General features: G+C 44.9%; 1 protein-coding gene across 1 annotated transcript in view; it reads left to right on the top strand.

The window, feature by feature from the left end:
* Positions 1-23431, top strand: part of LOC121858363 — a 63723-nt gene that overhangs the window by 7613 nt on the left and 32679 nt on the right. Inside the window, exons 4-7 of the mRNA XM_042354807.1 lie at positions 3625-3732; positions 4270-4492; positions 12151-12324; positions 14250-14465. Coding sequence (XP_042210741.1) covers positions 3625-3732; positions 4270-4492; positions 12151-12324; positions 14250-14465 — 721 coding nt within the window. The remainder of the gene's footprint in view (positions 1-3624; positions 3733-4269; positions 4493-12150; positions 12325-14249; positions 14466-23431) is intronic.

Genomic DNA, 23431 nt, shown 5'->3' with positions numbered 1-23431 from the left:
ATGCGCACCTCGTAAAGAGAAAGAGGATGGATACTTCCCTGTTTAATAAAGCCCGTGAGTGTCTTCGGCCATAGGACACTACAGGAGAGTAAACTGACACACATGATAACTTAAAGAATAAAGCGAAAGATATATGGGCAGGTGTATGTTGAGGTCAGCAGAGAGAGAGGGAGGGAGGGGGGGGTAGGGTGTTTTAATTTCCAGTCATCATCATTAAAGAGAATTATAATGAAGTTGTCTAAATTATGAAATTAATATCAATAAAGGTTTATAAAGCAGAGTAATTAATTCTTCTTTATGCTGAAGTAGACTTGTTAGCTGGTACCAAGATGGCGGCCAACTTACTATGAAAATGCAGTGATTTTACCTCAAAACTGTAGTGAGTTAATGTTCATATGAAGTGATTTCATAAGTTTTTTGCCTTTGACCTTCTAAGACTTGTTTGGCGGTCAGGCATGAGTGGTCAGCGGGCGTGGAGGATGAGCACACACACACACACACACACACACACACACACACACACACACACGTACTGTTATGGTTCATGTAATATATTTAATTTATATTCGTGTGGGATGCAGTTCTCAACAAAAAAAATTTAAATTATGATCTTTTTATTATTGTTACATAATTAATACTATTATTTATTACTGTATTATTATTATTACACTCACAGTATCGGGGAGATGAAACAGCTACCATTTAAAAGCACAAAAAAATTAGTATACTTTAATTAAAATGCCTTAAAGAGTTTTACAGTACTTTTAAGTCACTACAGTATATATTTCAACAGATATTAAATTTCGACGCACTTTCAAGTCATTAAATTTCAAGGCGCGTCCTGCTAGACAAGGTCCACGGGCCCCGGGACTAACATTGGTTCTGCCTGGGTGACTTGCTGGCCCTGTAAACAGCTTGACGATAACGTTGTGTTGACTCTTTAAGTTTGCGCCACAATGAACAGTACTGTACCCTCATGTTTTAGCGGCAGTACAGTAGTAAACTATGCGTGGTACAGAAACGGTTATTATTATTATTATGGTGTACATCTCGTGTGAGCTGACGGGGTAGAAAATAGTTTTATTTGATTCTTGTTATGTTATGGAGAGTAATGGGCTGTGTGTGTCCACCATCCACCCCGAGGCTGTACCTAATGACCGATCGTCTTGGTTAGGCTAATCCAGAGTATTACTTATCATAACGTAAACAACTAACTTGCTTATACATTCCATCAATCACCAACTTACCGTAATCGTCAGTATAGTGGGTAGGATTGTCACACTGCAGCAGTAAAATAACAGTTAAATTTATCCTGGTCACGGCACCAATTTATCAGGGGGCCGGACAAAAGTCTCCTTGGACAAAAGCCCTCTAGAGCAAAAGCCCCCTGGGACAAAACTCCTCTAGGACAAAAGCCCCCCTAGAACAAAAGCCCCCTGGGACAAAAACTCCTCTAGGACAAAAGCCCCTGGGACAAAAGCCCCCCTAGGACAAAAGCCCCCTAGGACAAAAGCCCCCCTAGGACAAAAGCCCCCCTAGGACAAATAAAAACAAATCAGAAGAAAGTTGGCTGTTGTGAGTGTACTGAAATGGCGTAACTTTTGCGTTGTGTGTTTACCTTGATTTCTATGTTGGCCAGACTTACTGTCAACCGTAAAATCACTAGTTAGGAGTGGACTCTAGTATAACTTGTACCTCGCTGTGTTGTAACAATTAAGAAGTCCATGGAGGAATTGTGGATGGTGGGGTAGGTATTGTGTCTGCCTGAGGTGCGGAGTGTGTCATTAGGTAGAGCCTCAGTTTAGATAGCTTGGAGAGCATAGTGTAGCGTGGGTGGTGACTGGGTGTAGAGATGCTCACTGGAGAGTCTTTTATAGCAGTGGTGAGTGAGGTAAGACAAGGGTGGACTGCGACAATGAAGGGTTCGGCAACAAGTTGAAATACACACACACACACACACACACATACACACACACACACACACACACACACACACACACACATACACACACACACACACATACACCTTACATGGGTGTACACGGTGAGTATTAATGTTACACAACGCTTCATATAAGTTCACTGAGTATAACAAAGTTGAGTGGTCAGTAAATACCTCGTTAATATGAAGTGCTTCCAATTTCACTGAGTGTCGTCAAGCTCACTGTAGACCGGGAAAAAAACCACACCTAAAAATATTATATCAAGGTAAGGTTTTGAATATTGTGCAGTAACCAGCAGTACCACGTTGATCAGTAAATGTTTTTAGTTTTTCACGTATAAATTACTACAGGAAAGATCGCAGTTAGTGATATAAAAAAGGAATAACAGCAAACGTCGCCTGGATACCATTATTTTTTACACATGGTATAAAGTATCCATTGGGTGTGGATACCTGGAGGTTTTATACACAGCGGGAGGCAACAGGCAACTATTGGACCAGAAATATCAACGTGTGACCATATAGCGCCGTGGGTGACGCGTCACTCCTGGGTTGAATCCATAGTTTTTCATTATCTACCGAAATTTTTTGACCGAACTCTTTTCACCCATAAATGAGGTAGACTATTGACCATGGTTGAGGTGAATTCAGGTGGTGGGGGGGGGGATGCTGTGTCTATCACCTGGAGCAATGTGATGTATGTGTGAGTGTGGGGAGGGAGATATTGCCGCTGGGTAACACCTTCTCTCCCACGCGTGCTGGCTGGCTGGCTACAATATGTCCGAAAACTCAGCCGTAAAGGAAGACTAAAAAATCAATACATTTCTAACCTAACCTTACCGAACCTAAATTTATATAAACATAAAATATTTACAGATCATATTTGTATAAACGCACAGTAAATAGTTTATTATATAACAAGGTGTGTTGAGAGTTTATTGATTACCGTGTTTCCTTTGGGTTGGGTCGAGAATTTCGGACTCTGGTTATCTCGGCGCGCTGTTTGCAGAGACTGTGGCAGGAGACACAATAGTTTTATCATAGATTCTCGCCGCCACACACACACACACACACACACGCGCGCGCGCGCGCGCGCGCGGCCGACACATTTTATCCTGGCACACCAAATCATTTATTTTTCTGATGACACGAACCTACGTGACCAGAGCCAACCTAACCTAACCTAATTGAGCTGACCAAACTCTGTCTAACGGAACTGAGTGATTCTATAGTAGATTAGGTCATTAATTATATTTACGAACTACAGGTGTTAAATAAAGGTGCCACATGTTGATTACAGGTGTTATGATTAGTGTCACATTAAAAGTATACAGATGTTGCGGTTTATGACACTTGTTAATTACAGGTGTTGTACGAAACTAAGGTGATTAACAGGTGTAGGGATGAGTAGGATGTTCCTTCATTAATGAATAGTAAGTAAAATGACAGGTGCTACCTACCATCAAGCACATACATTAAGGTCAGGGCAACAGGTGTTTTATCTTAATTTCTTACCACAAGTGTTTTTAGTAGGCAGGTGTTTAATCCCCAGTCAGATGTTGTTAGATGTATTAACCTCCACAGTTTTACCCACAAATGTGTTGACCTCCACAGTTTTACCACAGGAGCTTCTAAAATATATATCCCTTGACCTTGTATGACCTGACCTACCCTTCCCGCAGGTTCAGACTCCGCGGTGGCCACAGGTCTGCTGCGGCTGTTCCTGGACGAGTTGCCGCAAGCGCTAATCCCTCCAGACTCTGCACCTCTTCTCCTCCAGTTAGCCGCAGGTGAGTGATTCTGCCCGCAAGCGACGACTCGGGCTCTGTGTACTAGAATATGACCTGACTGTGTACCCATGACCTGACTATGACACACACACACACACACCGGCTGCAACTCTATTAATAAACCTTTTATTATTATTATTATTATTACACACGCACACGACCTTTGGCTCCAGGGATCACTATCCTTCACGAGAGAACTTAATATCATACGTGTTTTCGCATTTGAATTACTTTAAGTTAATGTAGATTTAGGTTAAGCTGTGTTAGATTAGGATTAGGTTAAGCTGTGTTAGATTAGGATTAGGTAAAAGCTGTGTTAGATTAAGATTAGGTTAAGCTGTGTTAGATTCGGATTAGGTTAAGCTGTGTTAGATTAGGATTAGGTTAAGCTGTGTTAGATTAAGGTTGGGTTAAGCTGTGTAAGAATAGGGCTAGGTCAGGTCAAGGTTGGATTAGATTAGATTGAGGTCAGGTCATGTCAGGTCAGAGAAGTGTATTTAACCCATATTGACTATCATTAACTTCTCTCCACGACAGACTCTGGCATAGGTGAGGGCGATGAGAGGGAGAACGTGTGTGACGAAGAAGGAGGAGGAAGACGACGAAGAGGAGAAGAAGAAGAAGGTCCTCCTGGTCTGTGTGTGGCCGTGGTGCCCCGCCTTCGTCGTCTCCTTCACCGCCGCCTCCCGATACACAATCTCTGTCTTCTGCGTTATCTCGCCGCCTTCATCCACCAGCTGAGGACTGGCAACCACAACACGTGAGTATGGTGGAGTTGTGTGGTTGTTTGGGGTTCAGGAGGTACTTGTAGTAGTAATGGTAGTAATCAGTAGGTAATTGGTGGTAGTGGTAGTAATCAGGAGGTAATTAATTGTTGTGGTTGTGGTAGTAGTAGTAGTAATCATAAAGCAGTTGTAGTAGTAGTGGTAGTAATCAGGAGTTAATTGGTGGTAGTGGTAGTAATCTGGAAGTACTTGTCGTGGTAGTACTCAGGAGGTACTTTTGTGGCTCACGGTGACCAGGTAAAACAAAAAGACAACCTCACGGGGTATACATTTATTAGTTAGGTCAGTAAATTGGGTTGGAGGAAGAGGAGGATGAGTGGGAGGTGGAGGAAGAGGAGGATGAATGGGAGGTGGAGGAGGATGAGTGGGAGGTAGAGGAAGAGTAGGTAGTCGTGGGAGGAAGAGGAGGAGTGAGCAAGATGACGGCAGAGGAGGGCGAAGACTTTGATGTTTCCTTGCAGTAGGTAAGTTTTGAGTGGCCTCCTCCTACTTCCACCCCCCCACCTCCCTTCCCCATCAAACCCACCTCTCCACACCACCCCCCACCTACTTCTCCATACCACCCCTACCTCCCTTCACCAACCACCACCTCCCCACACCCATACTTCACCACCCCACACCTCCTCACACTACCCCCACCTCCTCACACTACCCCCACCTCCCCACACCACCCATCGCCTCGTCTCCTGTCATGTACGTCTGTGTTATCGTGATTTACGGGGTCGCTGGGGCGTGATAATCCTGCTGGGGGCGGTGGTGGTGGTGGTGGGGATATGTTTACATGGTGAGTTACAGTGTACCTCAGTCAGTCCTCTGTGTGTGTGTGTGTGTGTGTGTGTGTGTGTGTGTGTGTGTGTGTGTGTGTGTGTGTATATGTGTGTGTGTTAAGTATGAGAAGATTTTGATGGTCATTTGTCAGTTTCGTCATCGTTGCTCTCTCTCTCTCTCTCTCTCTCTCTCTCTCTCTCTCTCTCTCTCTCTCTCTCTCTCTCTCTCTCTCTCTCTCTCTCTCTCTCTCTCCCATGTTTACACTCCCTGTTCTTCCTCTCCTCCCTTTCTTCCTTTTCCCACTTTTCCCTTCCTTCTTCACCTGTCTTCTCTTTATTCCCACCCTTTCCCTCCCTCCATCTTCCTTCATTCTCTCTCCCTCTTTGTCCTCCGTCCTTAACTGGTTCATTCCTTTTCTTCCCTTCTCATCTTCTCTTCTTACCTCCTACTCTCTTGTCTTCTTTCCCTCCCTCTCTCCCTCCTTCTCTCCCTCCCTCCCTCCCTGTGTCAACGAAGGATCTGTGTGGGTGTGATGGTGAGCTGCTTATACTGAGGTCAAGGAGCTGCTGAGGACCTCTTCCTCCTCCTTCAAGGCTCCTCCTCTTCCTCCTCCTTCAAGGCCTCTCCTTATCCTCCTCCTCCCCCTCTTCCTCCTTCAGGGTCTTCATCTTCTTGTTCTTTCCTCCAAGTCCTCCTCTTTCTTCAGCGTCTTCCTCCTCCCCCTCTTCTTCTTCCTCCTTCAGCATCTTCCTCCTCCTCCTTCTCTTTCCTCCAGGTCCTCCTCCTCTTCCTTCAGGGTCTCCACCTCTCCTTCAAGACCCTCCAAAATAAGTGGACTTAAGTGTCTGTTCTCGTCTATTTGTGTTTGTTTTTCTCTTTGTTTTTGTTTTTCTCTTTGTTTTTGTTTGTGTTTTTATTTATTTTATGTTTTTGTTGGTTAATTTGTTTTTTGGGCAAGTGTGTCTTATTGCCCTTGTTTTTGTTTGTTTGTTTGGGTTGCTTGTTTGAACTTTATTTATTTCTTTCTTTCTTTTTCTTTCTTAGCTTTAGTGAGTCAAAGAGAAACGTCACACACACACACACATCACTTTCAAGGAGATTTCATTAATTATCTTACCTACCATGGGTTCATACTAGTGGGTTCATACTAGTGGGTTCATACTAGTGGGTTCATACTAGTGGGTTCTTACTAGTGGGTTCATAATGCTGGGATCATACTAGTGGGTTCATACTAGTGGGTTCTTACTAGTGGGTTCATAATGCTGGGTTCATACTAGGGTTCATACGTCTCCAGTGATTATAACGTGCCTCTTCCCCTGCCATTCCCCTCCCCCTTCCCTTTTACCTCCCCCTGCCATGCCCTTTCCCCTGTCATGCACTTCCTCCTTCCCCCAGTATCACCTCCTGCCACCTCCCCCTGCCACTCCTCCTCTAGCACCTCCCCGTGTTGCTCCTACCCTAACACCTCCTCCTGCCAGTCCTACAGTACCTCCCCCTGCCACTCCTCCCCCTGTACCTCCCCCTGCTACTCTTCCGCTAATACCTCCACCTGCTACTCCTCTCCAAGCACCTCCCCCTGCCACTCCTCCCTTAACACCTCCCCCCTGTACAACTCACTACCACTCCCTGCACCACCCCCAGCTCCCCCGGCGTGTTGTTGTTTATGAAGGGATAAGGAGCCTCTCTCTAGGGGTTATCGAGAACCTGTCTACACGCTAAAGACTGCCCCGTGTTTATGATGACTGTGTGTGATGGTGGTGTTAATGTGTGTGTGTGTGATGGTGGTGTTAATGTGTGTGTGTGTGTAGAAAACGGTATATTCATCTGGGTATTGAAATGTGGCGGGCGATAACCGTAGAGTTGAACCACATACCCCTACTGACGAAGTGTTGATTTTTCCTCCATGTTCTATGTTCCGCTTACACAACTCCTTCAAGATCGGTAATAGAAGTCACAAAATATTTACAAATTCCTCGGTATTTTATTATTATTATTATTATTATTATTATTATTATTATTATTATTATTATTATTATTACTACTATTATTATTATTATTATTATTTTAGATATATGTGTCCTTGTTCTCATAATTAGGGTAAGTTGTTATTAACGCTCTCAGGAAAGATAAAGCAGTTATCTCCATTCGTCTGTTTGTTTATGTCTGTGTTTAAATTTAGCGTGACTATCCCAAGGTCCAGTATTCTAGCAGATGATTGGTTGCTAAGTAAGTGGCGGCGCGCTTCACTTAGCAACCAGCAACCAATCAACTGCTAAGGATTTTTGTTGGTGGTTAAGATGGTAAAAAACTTGGGCGGAGCTAAGTTGAAAGTGGGTGGAGCTTTCAAGGACAGTTTATATACGTCGCTCTCATGTTACGTACAGTCAGTCAGTCAGTCAGTTAGTCACACTTGATGGCCCTGCCCCCTCCCCCCACCCTGCTCCCTCTCCCACCCGGCCCGGCCCCGCCCCGCCCCAACCCCCTCAGTACCTCTGGCTGTTCACACTGCCAAGATAACACAGCTATGTGGACTGTTGTCTTGCTAAAAGAGAGAGAACAAGAAAAAAGTTTGGTAAAAAGGTTGGTTTTGACATTAGTGACACGTGTCGTATCTTACACTACAGTCTACACAGTTCTTACACCCCGTTAGCAGAACACACTTATGGTTCTGTCTGTCTGAGTGTGTGTGTTTTTTGGTGTGTGTGTTTGTCTGTACCTTTGAGTGTGTGTCTGTTTGGTTAGTAACTATTTCTGTGCTCTCGTTCCTCATGAAGATAATTGTTCATACACACACACACACACACACACACACACACACACACACACACACACACACAGTTCAGCAGAGGTTGGCATCATACTCAAGCAGCTAAGAAAGAAACCATCACTCGCTCACATAAATAATAAATAAAACCATTAAATCCAAACTGCATCAAAACATGTAGAGATCCATGGCGTTGTTGGTTATCTCACTGGATTACCAACCTACGAGACACTGGTTCGATTCTGTGTGTCAGGTAGGGGCGGGAGGGAGGTGCTGGTTTGGTGTTGAGTTGGCCTCCAGCCACCGGTAGTGTCCTGGGCTAAGATAAAGGAACATAAACACACCTCACCTACATGGGGTGTGGTGGTACTGTATATATTGTGAGAGACAGCGTGAAGGATGAGAGAATAATGATAAATGTCAGGGAAAACGTCCTATAACTTGGAGATTAGACGTCCTAGCGTATTTCACCTGATTATTTACCCACTCTAATGTTACATGAGGTGTTAAGTTGGGTTAGGTTAGTGGTAGGTTAAGTTAGGTTAGTGTTAGTATAAGTTAGGTTAGCTTTAGTGTAGATTAGGTTAGGTAAGGTTAGCGTAGGTTATTCATCAGTTGAATTAAACTGGGGTGTCTAATCTTCAGGTGACTAAATGTTTTAGTAAAAATCTTAACCACAGAAGAGTTACGTTTATCCAGACGTAGTGTCCTGAAGAATCGGGGTGACGTAATGTAGGAAGAAGGAGTGTTCAAAAAATAGTGAGATAAAATAGGAGTTGGCAATGGGTGTGTTTGTTTACATCTATCAGCTGGCCGGTCGTTCGAAGTTCCCCGGCCCTTGTGTTAACATATTTTTTTCCCCCTCACTGTGTTTATATTTAGATTTTGCACACATACATACATACATACATACATACATACACACACACACACACACACACACACACACACACACACACACACACACACACACACACAAAGAGAGAGCGAGAGAGTATCACATGTCAAAGGGGTTAAAACAGAGAGAGAGAGAGAGAGTATCACATGTCACCAGGGTTGACATAATAGGGTCATGACTGTCAAGACGGTGATGTAGTCATGACGGCTTGGGACACTTGCCAGCAGGCTCCTGACAGTTCATGGGCGTTCTGTGTTGGAGGAAGTGTTGGGGGAATTGGTGGGGATGGGTGGTGGTGGTGTCGGGGGATGGGTGAGATGGTTGGAGGTGGTAGTGTCTGTTGGAAGTGTTGGAGTAGGTGTTGGAGTGGGGACAATGGTGGTGGTGGTTGGAGGTTAGAGGTATGTTGGAGTATTGGAGGTAAATAGAGAAAAGTTAGAGGGATGGAGGAAGGTTTTGGTGGAGGAGGATTCTACTTTTACGGAGACGGACGACTGAGGTGTTGGCGATGGTATAGGAGAGATTGAGGGAGAGTTGGAGGTGAAGAGGGAAATTGTAGGAAGGGAAAAAGGTAGTGTGAGAGTGTTGGAGAGGGAGTGAACGAATTATTGAAGGTTGTGTTGGAGGAGGAGGAGGAGGAGATAGTGAAGATAATTGAACATGATCAGAGAGGGAGAGAGAAATTATTGCATATGAGTCGTAATAACTCAAGACAAGGGGAGGATAATTAAGGAAGAATCACATAAGAAATATTAAAAATCAAGAAAAAATACAAACTAAGACAGAGAGAACATTGATTAGGTCACCGCCGAGATTGAGTAATAAAAACACCACAGTCTGGCCTTATAATCATCCCATGTTAACTGGTACATAAAAAACGGGAAATTACGTCCCCGAGGTAAACAAAGTTGAATCCCTTACCTCTCAGCTGTACGGTCGATATCTGACCCAGGGAACGCCACCCCACACCCCTCCCCTCTTCCCTCACACCTCACCCTTCAATTTACAAGGAATATCAACCCTATTACCCTATTTCAACCTTAAATTGGGTCCAGATGCCTCGTAATTGAAGGTTGTATTGATGCGTCTATTTGGTTGACTTAAATAAAATCTAAAAGTGTTATTAAATTCACACCGAGACTCTACCTTTGTTAGATACGTTCTTATAAAAACTGACAGAATGTATTTAATTTTAGCGTTCTCTATGTGTTAATTAGGGTATTTAATTATGGTGAAATAAGCTAGGAGAGAGTTAATTGTCAGGTGAGTCATTATTATCACCTGTAAGTCAACTAATTAGTAGCGTGAATACACCTGCCCTGAAGATGTATCATTCATCGTGGGTATTTTTGGGACTCTGGCATAAGGGACACCATTTTCATCGCCTCATTTCGCTATAACACACACACACACACACACACACACACACACACACAGGATAATTACCGTCGGATGTTGAGTCTCTCTCTCTCTCTCTCTCTCTCTCTCTCTCTCTCTCTCTCTCTCTCTCTCTCTCTCTCTCTCTCTCTCTCTCACGCGATGAAACAGGCTCTACCAGACGATTGAATCTAGGTCAAGCGGGGTGAGGGTCAGTCAACCCTGTGTCCGCCTCAACTGATCTGACTGACGGTGCTATTGTTAACTGGTGAGGGATGTTATTACTGCCTTAACTGAGGATGTTTTCTGCGTTTGAGGAATGTATTTTATTGTGTGTGTGGGGGGGGGGTATTTTCGTCTCCTTCCTCACTATATTTTAAGGCATCTTACCAGGTGAAGGCTTTTGGCTCCCTCATAAACCTGTCACCGTGTTTTATCATGCCAGCGTTGAACCCCTGAGATGACGCTCCCTCCTTCCTTCTCCCTCTCTCCCCTCCCCCAATGCCTTCCCTCCTCTCTCACTCCCTTTTCACTCTCTCTCTCTCTCTCTCTCTCTCTCTCTCTCTCTCTCTCTCTCTCTCTCCCCTCGTTTAACCTTGCTTACCGTCTCCCTCCTCCCCCAATACCTACCCTCCTCTCTCACTCCCTTTTCCCTCCCCCTCTCATTCTCCCTTTCTCTCTTCTTCATCTCCCCCCCCTCTTACCATCAGCCTTTTTCCCTAATTTAAAAAATACGCATTTTTGTGGGAAATATTGCAGATGTATCTTGTAAATAATAATAATAATAATAATGATGATGTTGATGATGATGTTGATGTTGCTATTCCTCGAGGTGTATTCAGTAAAGCCAAACCTGAATTAAAATATAATGTGACGTAGATGTCCCAGGTGCTAAGTAAGGTGACACTCATGCCCCAGTTTAAGGTGTTAATTGACAGACAGACAGACAGACAGATAACATGTTGTTGATTTATCCTACGTGCAGGTGTGTGTGTGTGTGTGTGTGTGTGTGTGTGTGTGTGTGTGTGTGTGTGTGTGTGTCACAGCCACCAGTCAGCCAAAAGAAGGAGTCACGTCACAGTGTTGTTGTTGTTACAGCACCTGGCGGAGGTTGAGGCAGGTGTTGTACATAAAGTGTGGCGCCATCACCCACACACAACTGTTGAGAATATTCTGGCTTAAGCTGGTATAGGTTTGGAATTTATGAGGTCGAGGTTAAGAATAATGTTAATGTGATGATGATGATAATAATAATAATAATAATAATAATAATAATAATAATAATGGTGATGATAATATTGATGATGTTGGTAAAGATATTTTTTTTAATGTAAAGGTAATTGACTATTATCGTTATTATTATTATTGCCCTGCATTATTAGTTTTAGTAGCAGTATTAGTAGTAGCATGTACATTTTTTTTACGTAATAAAAATTGAAAAACAATGATGAAAACTCCTAACTGAACTACGCCTCACCCACCTCCTCCTCTTCCCCCCAGTGTCTTGGCAGGTGTTCGTGAGTCACTGAACAACAGCTCATTAATAGATGCGTTAACCCTTGTGGAATCCGCCAAAAAATTTTCTCAGTAGGTCGCTCAGTCAGGCATTCCGTGGAGACGTTTCATTGACCTTGACTAACACGGCCAAAAAACGAGGTTAGGGATTCGATTCTTCGTTCTATATTTTCTTTGTCGGGTTCAAAAACAAGTTATCCATTTGCCTGAGTCCTGAGTGTCGAGGAATTCACACGTTAAGTTGAATAGACTAGGCATTAGGGTATATATATTTCATCCTGACCAACCAATGACCTTCCTCCATCCTACAGCTGCCCCGTGCCCGTTGATTCGTTTGGCCGAGTCCTGGGGCGCGTCCTGGTTGGTCGAGACGGCGAGGGGACACAGGGTCAGTCAGCCAATCGCCTGGGAGTACTTCTCATCCTCTGCTACAGCGACATCTTCCAGAACAACGAAGAGATTGTGGATGACGGAGACGACTACAGGTGGGTGAAGTCTTGTTGTGGATTACGGTGGTGGTTGTAGTTGTGGTTATTATGGTTTGGTGTACGTGTAGTGGAGATATTTAATTATTTATGATTTATTTTACTTCTTTCTTACTTTCAATTTTTCTCCTTTCTTCCTTCCTCCCTTTATAAAAAATATATGGTTCTAAGCTATTTTATTTTTCACTCAAATTATTAATAATATCGAAAGTCGTGAAAATATGAATAAACGAAAGTATTACTGATATGAGAAATAACATAGTGAAAGAAAATGAATGCACTGAGATTATTAATGAATGAAATGAATTACGTCTTGATAATATTCTGGTGAAAGACTGATAATAATAATAAAAAAATAAATTAGACTTAAAATATAGTTATAATTGAGAGAATATATTAATTTAAATAATAAAATTCAAATTGAAATTATAACAGATAGAGTAATTATGGTGATAGTTGATTGCTATATATACCTCACTGTAAAGACACACTCTCTTTAGTGATAATATTTACCAGGGGGTTTTAAGTTAACTAATTATTCATATTTTTTATTTTATTTTTGGATTTATTTCAGCTTATTTGTTTATTTTTATTTATTTATTGAATCATTTATTTTTATTTAATGTATTTTTCATTTCATTTATTTTTTTATTATTTTTTTTTTTGGTGAGGATAGAATATATTGAATAATGGGAATAGAGGATAGTGAAGAAAGGGAGGATAGTGAAGAAAGTGAGGATAAAGGATAATGAAGATATAGATAGTATGAGAATAGTGGATTGTGAGGATAGGGGATAGTGGATAATGAGGATAGTCAGCACTATTTTACTCCCAGACACCAAACTATCCACTACAGTGTCGCCAAAGCCAACTAAAATTAGGTAAAGGATAATCTTGTGAAATTAGTGAGAGTTGGCGACACTGGGCATGGGTGTGCTATCGACCAATCAGCGTTGTGCTTACATACCAGGTCACATGCAGATGTAACCAATAAGAAACCTGTACTTTCGTTTTCGGGTACTGAACTGAGATTTTTATTAGCTGCTGTGACACGGCCAGCATTCCTCTCCTGCAGATGTTGGCTGAATTTATACCATCAAGAAGCGGTGTTTTGTTTGCATTTTGGTGGTGATTGTCATTTGTTTTTGGTTATGTATAGACGAGATGATTTTTTTTTATAGATGATGTGAATTGTTTTATAGACGAAATTAATTCTTTTGTTTATAGACGATATGAATTGTTTGTTTTATAGACGATACGATTTTTTTTAGGTAATGTGTGTATGTGTGTGTGTGTGTGTGTGTGTGTGTGTGTGTGTGTGCGTGCGTGTGCGCGCTGGAAATACCTTACCTCCTTGAAGTTCCTCGAGGCAGATTAACCCGGAGGTGTGTTGATTGTTGTTGTGTACCAGATTGGCATTACCAACAATTTTTGAAACCCTGCCATGTTTTATTGCTTTCTGGGGCGCGCGCGCGCTGTGTGTGTGTGTGTGTGAGTGAGAGAGAGTAACCTGACCTCTTAGGGTTCGTTTCAGGGGTTCAGGGTGGGTGTGACACAAATACCATACCTTCTTTCTCTCTCTACACACACACACACACACACACACACACACACACACACACACACACACACACACACACACACACACACACACACATAGCCAGTCAGTTTATTTTGGTGAGTTAGAACAAAGGTGAAGGCGGCGGCCATGTTGTTGTAGAGAGATTAAGTCACCTCGACAACAATGTTTCTCTTTTGAGTAAACAAATATATTTAGCCGGAGAGAGAGAGAGAGACTACTAGTTATTACTGAATATGAGAGAGTGAGAGAGGGATTGAATGTGGTTACTAATTATTACAGATGAGAGGAAGAAAGAGAGAGGTCCTTTGCACAGACCCCACTTAACACTCGTGTCCTCCTACAGTGACAGCGTCAGTAGCCCTGGCAGCGCTGGTGACTCCAGGGAGGAGGGGCTCAACGACGCTGACGACGACGACGAGGCGGACACCACCACTACGGACACGGACGACTTCCGTTCGCCGCCGGTGTCCCCGCTGAAAGTGGAGCGAGCTAGGGGCGGCCTGGCAGGACTGAGGGGCGCCCCGGCCCTCCCCCTACACCCGCCGACTCTCTCCTCAAGGTAAGGTTCTGCCCTCCTTGGTCCTTGTCGCCAGGTTAAGTCAGATTAGGTTACATTAATTTATGATTGCTTAGGTTAGGTTGAGGTAAGCTATGTTAGGTTATAATTATTAGCTTGGATTAGGATAGGTTAGGTTAAATTAGATAAGGGTTAGTTAGGTTAGGATATATTAACTTAGGGTTGGTAATGTTGAGTTAAGTTCAATTATGTGAGGTTAAATTTGATTAAATGTTAAGTCAACCAAACCTCACTTGTCCTCGAGTCGTCACAAGGTAAGTGGTCATCCTCATGTTGTAGTCCAGGTGTGTCAAGTGACCAGCCCAGCCCGGCATACACCACAGTATAGGAACGATCAAGCCTACCCTGCCAGGCCAAGGAATAGAACTCGTGTCTCTTGGGATATATTTATTGAAAGTATTACAGTATTAATCTCAAGAGTCAGCGTGTGCTCTCTCTCTCTCTCTCTCTATCTCTCTCTCTCTCTCTCTCTCTCTCTCTCTCTCTCTCTCTCTCATTCTTATTACGCCAGTGGTCCAGGTGTCTTGATAGAAGATAGTTTAAGCTTTTATGAGTGGAATATAAAGGCATTGTCCCGTTGATGTAGTATGTATGAGATGAGGAGGAGGATGAGGGCAGGGAAGGGGAGGGAGGGATAGAGGAGGGAGAGGAGGATGGGGGCAGGGAAGGGGGAGAGGGATGGGGCAGGAAGGGGGAGGGAGGGGGATGGGGGCAGGAGGGGGAGGGAGGGATGGGGGCAGGGAAGGGAGGAGAGAGGGATGGGGCAGGGAAGGAGGAGAGAGGATGGGGGCAGGAAGGAGGAGGGGGATGGGGGGGAGAGGGATGGGGGCAGGGAAGGGGGGGAGGAGGGATGGGGGGCAGGGGAAGGAGGGGGAGGGATGAGGGATGAGGGGGAAGGGGAGGGAGAGGATGAAGGCAGGGGGTGGAGGGTGATGGAGGAGGGATGAAACAGGCGCCCTTGTGAGGTGAGGAAGAGGATCAACAAATACGCACACCAAAAAAAAAAATGGAGATATACTTTAGATAATTTGTAGAGTCTAATAATGGGTCTAAGTCCTAGTCTATTGGTCCCCAAGTATAATGGGGCCCAAATCTAATGGGCCCCCCAAGTATATGGGCCCCAAGTATAATGGGCCCCAATTATAATGGACCCCAAATCTAATGGGTATTTAAGTCTAATGGGTACAAATCTAATGGATCCCAAGTCTAGGTAGCATATTAGATCCCCCACGTCTAATGGACCTAACCTTAATAGACCTCGTACCTAATGGATGAAATTCGTGATACATAAGGCGATAGATAGATAAATAGATAGATAAAAGATAGATAGAAAGATAAAAAAGATAGATGAGATAATTAAATAGATATATATTATTTAGTATCTATTCATTGTTAACCGCCTTCGAGTATCTCTGAAAACGGTGGTGGGGCGAGGAAAGAAACTGTGGTGTTTAGATGGCTGACTTGTGTACAGTGTGTGGGGGCTCACCTGAAGATTAACACCTGAATTAACCCTAGCTTATTTTACCTGAAGATTAACACCCCTAGCTTATTTTACCTGAAGATTAACACCCCTAGCTTATTTTACCTGAAGATTAACACCCCTAGCTTATTTTACCTGAAGATTAACACCCCTAGCTTATTTTACCTGAAGATTAACACCCCTAGCTTATTTTACCTGAAGATTAACACCCCTAGCTTATTTTACCTGAAGATTAACACCCCTAGCTTATTTTACCTAACCTAAAACAACACAACGTTACAAAACCCAACCAAACCCAACCTAACCTAACCTAACCCAATGTATCAATCACCTGCTAAATGTAAGGAATAATTATTTTTCTTGGGTATTATTTTTCTTAATCGAATCTCTCTCAAAAAGAAAGTTTATGAAGGTGTATATATTTGGTGTAGGTTCATGACAGTGTTAAACGGTTGATGGTATGAGACGTCTGGGGCAGAATGTACTGAGAAAAATAGTTGGGTTTATTATTATTATTATTATTATTAGTAGTAGTAGTAGTAGTAGTATTATCATTATTATTATTATTATTATTATTATTATTATTATTATTATTATTATTATTATTATTATTATTTACCATTAATTTATTATTTTAAGATTAGTAAAAGTGTCGTATGCCAGAATTCATTGAGTTAACAGCAACATGTCAGAAATACAAAATTACAGAAAATAAATTGAAGCTGCCAAATTGACTGTCAGCTGGTGAGATATTTTGAGCGTTAACTGTGTGCGTGTGTGTGTGTGTGTGTGTGTGTGTGTGTGTGTGTGTGTGTGTGTGTGTGTGTGTGTGTGTGTGTGTGTGTGTGTGGACTCAACCATTAGAACTTTCCTTTTGTTCGGCATATATTATTTTACTTAAGTGGGGTAAGGAGGAGGAGTTAGGGGGGTGGTTGGTTGAGGAGGGGTGGGGAGTAGAGGTGTTGGGTGCTGGTGGGGGAGGGATTAATGAGGGTAGGGGATTGCTCCAGGGGTGGGAGGTTACCCCAGGTCAAGTGGGTCTTAGTTCTTGTTAAATAAGTCCCAACCTATCCTGACCTGACCTGACCTGACGAGAGGAGGGGGAGAGAGAGGAGAGTGGGGAGGAAGAGGTGGGAGAGGAGGAAGAGAGGAGAGAGTGTAGAAGAAAAGGATAAAATAGAGATGGAGGTAGATGAGAAAGAAGAGTGGGGAGGAGAAGAGAGGAGGAAAAAGAAAGAATCGAGAGAGAAAGAGGACAGCGAGGAGGAGGGGGTAGGGAACTCTGATTGTTTTGGCACCCTGAGCAGTGTGGTGGAAGTACTCTGGCAAAGGTGTGTTGTAGGAGAGGCTGAGTAAAAGCAACAATTATAGGTACAGTATATATATATTTAACCATCATAATATTAAATAAAAATACATTTGGTGAACAATGGTAGTAGTGGTGCTGTCGAACTGTTGCACTACACTCTCCACTACTACAATGGTACCACTGTTACAATACACCATCACCAATTCTGTAATCACCGCAATCGCCAATACCACGATAATACCTGTACACCATCACCACAATCACCATTACCACCACCACAACTCCCTGTACCACAATCACCATCATCACCACGAGAGTTATCATCAACATCATCCCCACTCTTCCCTACCCATTCTGGCACTCCAACCCTGTGAGTGCCTTGTAGTGCCACCCTGAGAGGCTAAGTATCTCGAGACTCCGCCCGCGTGTGTCTCTTAGCTTAGCCCACAGTCAAACACTATACTGTGACATAAGTTAATATCTATAGTGTTATGTTTTAGAGGAAGTCATGGTACCTTAACCTGCTAGTGAATTCTGGGATTATTAACTTCTCCGCATAACGTTGCTCCAGATGTCTTAATGTGATTTATATAAAGAGAGAGAGAGAGAGAGAGAGAGAGAGAGAGAGAGAGAGAGAGAGAGCCAGGTCACCGTGGTGAGGCACAGCAGAGCGACAGGGTGCTCACATAACATACCTCGAGTCACCCCACCTTGTACCCTGTGTCCTCTTTCTTACTCCCCTGGCACCCCTTCCTCCCTGCTCTGGTACTCCTCTCTCCTCCCTCTCCTAGTACTCCTCCCTCCCCTCCCTGCCCTGGCACTCCTCCCTTACTCCCTCCCCTGGCACTCCTCCTTACTCCTCCCCTGGCACTCATCCTCCCGCCCTTCCCCCGTAGCACTCCTCCCTCCCCTACCCTGGCACTCCCTTCCTCCTCCCCTACCATGGCACTTCTTCCCTCCCTCCCCTACCATGGCACTCCTTCCTCCCCCCCCTACCTGGAATACCTCCCTCCTCCTACCCTGGCACTCATCACTACCTCCCTTCCCCCGTGGCACTCTCCCTCCCCTACCCTGTGCTTTTCATCCCTCCCTCCTTCCCCTGGCACTCCTCCCTCCCTCCTTCCCCTGGCACTCCTCCCTCCCCTCGTGACACTCCTTTCTTGCACCCACTTAGTTACTCCTCCATACTGGGATCCGTGGCACTATTGTCATCATTCATCTTGGCACTGTGGGTGTTCTGTGCCACTCGTTTGTACCCACTATGCTCCTCCTCCTCCTCCTCCTCTTTCTCCACCTTCTCCTCCTCTTCCACTTTCTCCTCCTCTTCTTCTCCTCTTCTCTTCTCTCCTCTTCCTCCCAGCCCATTAGTACTCTTGGTGGCACCTTGTTATGTGTAATTTTCCCCAATTATCTTCTTGTCAATTTTATTTTCATTTTTTTTGTTTCCGAGAGAGAGAGAGAGAGAGAGAGAGAGAGAGAGAGAGAGAGAGAGAGAGAGGGGTCAGACTTTAATTACTATGACCTGAGGTGATTGAGTACCTACTGGTTGACCTCAGATGATTGTTGTGTGGTGGTTGAATTGTGGTGTATGGTTGTTAAGGGGTGGTGGTTGAGATGTGGTTATTGTGATTAAGGTTTGGTGGTTGATGTGTTTTGATTGAAGTGTGGTGGTTTTGGTTGTGGTATGGTGGTTATGGTGTGGTTGTTGAAAACTGTCTTGGTGATGGTGGTTAGTGGTGGTAGTAGTTGTGATTGTGGTGCTGATAATATTAATTGTGGTGTAGTCGTGACGATGGTAGTAATTCAGGTGAAGGTAGTGGTGATAGTTGTAGTTGTGGTGGCGATGGTTGTAGTTGTGGTGGCGATGGTTGTAGTTGTGGTGGCGATGATTGTAGTTGTGGTGGCGATGATTGTAGTTGTGGTGTCGATGGTTGTAGTTGTGGTGTCGATGGTTGTAGTTGTGGTAGTAGTAGTAAGTCCTTCTACCATGGCCCCAGAGAGCCTCCTGAAGGTCACTAAGGTAGGTAGGTGGTGGAGGGAGGCAGGAAGTAGGGGGGTTAGGGGTGGGGAACAGGAGTGAAAGGGGAGAAAGAGAGTTAAGAGATAAGAGGGGATAGGAGAAAGCTACCCCCCTCTCTCTTTCTCTCTCTCTCTCTCTCTCTCTCTCCTCTCTCTCTCTCTCTCTCTCTCTCTCTCTCTCTCTCTCTCTCTCTCTCTCTCTCTCTCTCTCTCTCTCTCTTATTCCTCCGCCAGTTGTCCGGTCATTGCACTCAATTTTTTTTTATTTTTTTTTTAATTCTTTGATACTGAGACTCAAGGCTATAATGAGGGTCTGGTTTATGAGGAGGAGGAGGTGTTAGGAGGAAGATGAGGTGGTGGTGGTGGTAGTAGTAGTGTTAGGAAGACGGTAGTAGTTGTTGTAGTAATAGAAGAAGAAGAAGGAAGTACCCCTCCTTCACCTACCACCACTCCCTCACCTACCTACCACCACTCCCTCACCTACCACTACTACCACCACTCCCTCACCTACCTACCACCACTCCCTCACCTACCTCCACCACTCCCTCCACCTACCTACCTCCCTCCCCACCTCCCCTGCCTACCACCTCCCTCACCCCTACCACCACTCCCCTCACCTACCTACCACTCCCCTCACCTACCTACCACCCTCTCCCACCTCCCCTGCCTACCTACTCCCTCACCTACCTACCCTCCCCTCCCACCTCCACTCCCTCACCTGCCTACACTCCCTCACCTACTACCCCTCCTCACCTACCACTACTACCACCACTCCCTCACTACCACTACTACCCCTCACCTACCCACTACTACCACCACTCCCCTCTCCACCCACCTACCCACCACTACTACCCCACCCTCACCTATCCTACCCTCCCTCACCTACTACCCCACCCCTCCCTACCACTACTACCACCACCTCACCTACCACCACTCCCTCACCTACCACTACTACCACCACTCCCTCACCTACCACTACTACCACTCCCTCACCTACCACTACTACCACCACTCCCTCACCTGCTCGTCTTCACCGTGTTGAGGGTGTTAGGGTGTTATAGGTCCCTTTAGTACAGACGGTCGATTAACGTGGGTGCCCTTTGATGCTTTACCTCTTGTTATAAAGTTACATTATCTAGCCTCTCTTGCCTCCTCACCTCACCTCCCCTCACCTTCCCTTCCCTCACCTCACCTCCCCTTCCCTCCCCTCACCTTCCCTTCCCTTCCCTCACCTCCCCTTCCCTCACCTCACCTCACTCATTTCTCCCTCAATATTTCCCGTCCTTTATACCCATTCATTCTCCCATTCCGTCTCTTTTCCACGCATCTACCTTTCCCTCCTCCATCTCCCTTCCACACCTCTACCATCTAGTTACTATTAATGTTTGTCTGTTTTCCTTGTGTCTGTCTGTCTGTCTGTCTGTCTGTCTGTCCGTCTGTTTGTCTGTCTATCCTGTTTGTCCTTCAGTTTGTTTGTCTGATCGTTAGTCGCATCAACATTATTATTGTTTGGTGATCTCGAACATGTAAACAACTGAACATCATAACCTTGACCAACTTCACCCGTGTTAGGTTGTGGGGGATTCCATAGGTGAGAGGTCATCTGTTGTCTGTCTGTCTGTCTGTCGGGCCACGCTCCTCCGTCCTATGAGTGAGTTCCCTGCACATACCTGTTTCCCTTCCTGCTGTTGTGTTGTTTATTGCCCTCTCTCTCTCTCTCTCTCTCTCTCTCTCTCTCTCTCTCGCTCAAAAGTGACGCAGTATGCCATTCATGATTTGACTCGCGAGATATTTTTCCGCCCACTGCCAGGCGCACGATAAATTTATACACAGATGGTACTGTTCTCTGATTTTTATGTATATTATGTAAGCTATCATCCTAATGACTAATGATTTACTTATTTTTTTAATGTTTATAAGTTTTATGTATGTTTAGCTTCAGAGTTACAATTAAAAATGTGTCATTAACTAGTACGATATCTTGTTTGGTTTGTTGCCATTCGTCTTCTTGTTTTGGAACTTATCGTTTATGTCAAGACGGCCAGTGTGCTTGGCAGTGTGGTGAGGTCAACACGCACTGACGACGCATTTTTGTTTTTATTTTATGAGTTCATGCTTTTTCTCCTTCTAATTATGCCTGTTCTGTTCTTTCTGTTGTGTCTTATTCTCTTCTCTTTTCACCCATCATTCTTTTCTCCTTATTCTCTTTTCTTTCTCCTCCTCCTCTGTCCTGGCAGGTTGGTCTTCCTGGGTCCTTCCGTCACCGTGTAGAGGCGTCTCTTTGTCACTGCTTCCTGTATTCTCGCGCCTTTTGTCTCCACCACCTAACCCACACACGCCCCTCTACCCTCTCCCACACGCCCCACTACCCTCTCCCACACGCCCCACTACCCTCTCCCACACGCCCCACTACCCTCTCCCACACGCCCCACTACCCTCTCCCCACGCCCCTACCCTCTCCCCACCGCCCCCCGCCTCCCCCCGCCCCACTACCCCCCTCCCACACGCCCCACTACCCTCTCCCCGCCCCACACTCTCTCCACGCCCCTCTACCCTCTCCCACACGCCCCACTACCCTCTCCCACACGCCCCACTACCCTCTCCCACACGCCCCACTACCCTCTCCCACACGCCCCACTACCCTCTCCCACACGCCCCACTACCCTCTCCCACACGCCCCACTACCCACCTTCCTCCACACGCCTTAATGACTCCTCTACACCCACACGGTTCATTTAATTTTTACATCACATCCCCCCACGCCCTATTGCGCCCCACATTCATGATCAATCTCACGCCCGATTTCTTGCCCACACCCACACACTCGATTGGTCTTACTTAGCCCGCCCACAAGCACCGCCAACATGGTTATACGCCACCCATACACACATATTCCGTCCACACGCATCTACTTCGACCAGATGCCAGATTGCTTACTTCCTCAATCATCACTGCCCCTCCCCCTACTCACCCGCGCCCATACACAGTTCCGAACGCCCTACACGCACGCCCCTATCCCACCCACATACCTGGACACACACACATTGACTCAGTGAGGACTCGTTTCATCCTCTCTTACGTATAGACAAGCTTTTTTAACCCTTGCCCCCTCACCACTCACCCTACTCCCCCTCACCACTCATCCTAATCCACCTCACCACTCATCCTAATCCCCCTCACCACCCATCTTACTCCTTCAATCACCCATCCCCCACCCTAATCCCTAGCCCCACCAGCCCACCTACCCACTATCATCTCTACCCACCATTAGCCCACTACCCATCTAACCCACCACCCACTCACCTAAAGGACACATCTCGCATACAATTAAGTCCAAGGGCAATTTTCTACGCCATTTGTGACCGTCATCTTTGTTGTGTTAAGTGAGACAATTAATGGTTTGTCACATCTATTAAGATAGTGCTTAAACGTAGGTAGTTCGAGGGGTAGTAAATAAGCGGTAGTTTCGGGGGGAGCAGTAAACAAAGGGGGTTTCGGGGGGCAGTAAAGAAAGAGAATTTCGGGGTGCAGTAAACGTATCTCTTGGGGAAGTTAATCGTCCGCGCCGAGGTATCACCTTAGGTCACTTATGGACAAAGAAGCACACGGACATTTTACAGAGGGACAGTGATCTTGATATTGGTGGGGAGGAGGGGTAAGGGATGTGGTGGGGAGGAGGAGGTTGTCTGATGTGGTGGGGAGGAGGAGGTTGTTTGGTGTGGTGGGGAGGAGGAGGTTGTCTGATGTGGTGGGGAGATCTAAAAAAAATCGAATAGTCTAAAAAATGGCAGATGAAATGTAATGTGGACAAATGTAAAGTACTTTAGTCTAGGAGATGTAAACGGAGAAACCAGTTTCCAGATGAACAACTATGTTATTTAGAAATCTGACTGTGAGAAAGATTTAGAACTAATGATAAGTAGGAATCTTAAACCAAGTCAACAATGTGTTTTTGCTCGGAACAAGGCTAATAAAGTACTTGGATTCATACAAAGGGGTGTTAGTTAAATTCTAGTCACCGTACTACAGAATGGATATAGAATCCATATAACGAATTCAGTGGAGAATGACAAGACTAATCCCGGGCATTAGGAACCTTGAGTACAGAGACACGTTAAAGCATCTTAATTTGCACTC

This window comes from Homarus americanus, unplaced genomic scaffold, assembly GCF_018991925.1.
Source record: "Homarus americanus isolate GMGI-L3 unplaced genomic scaffold, GMGI_Hamer_2.0 scaffold12870, whole genome shotgun sequence".
In the NCBI taxonomy this organism is placed as follows: Eukaryota; Metazoa; Arthropoda; class Malacostraca; order Decapoda; family Nephropidae; genus Homarus; species Homarus americanus.
This window is presented reverse-complemented; position numbering and strand designations above follow the sequence as displayed.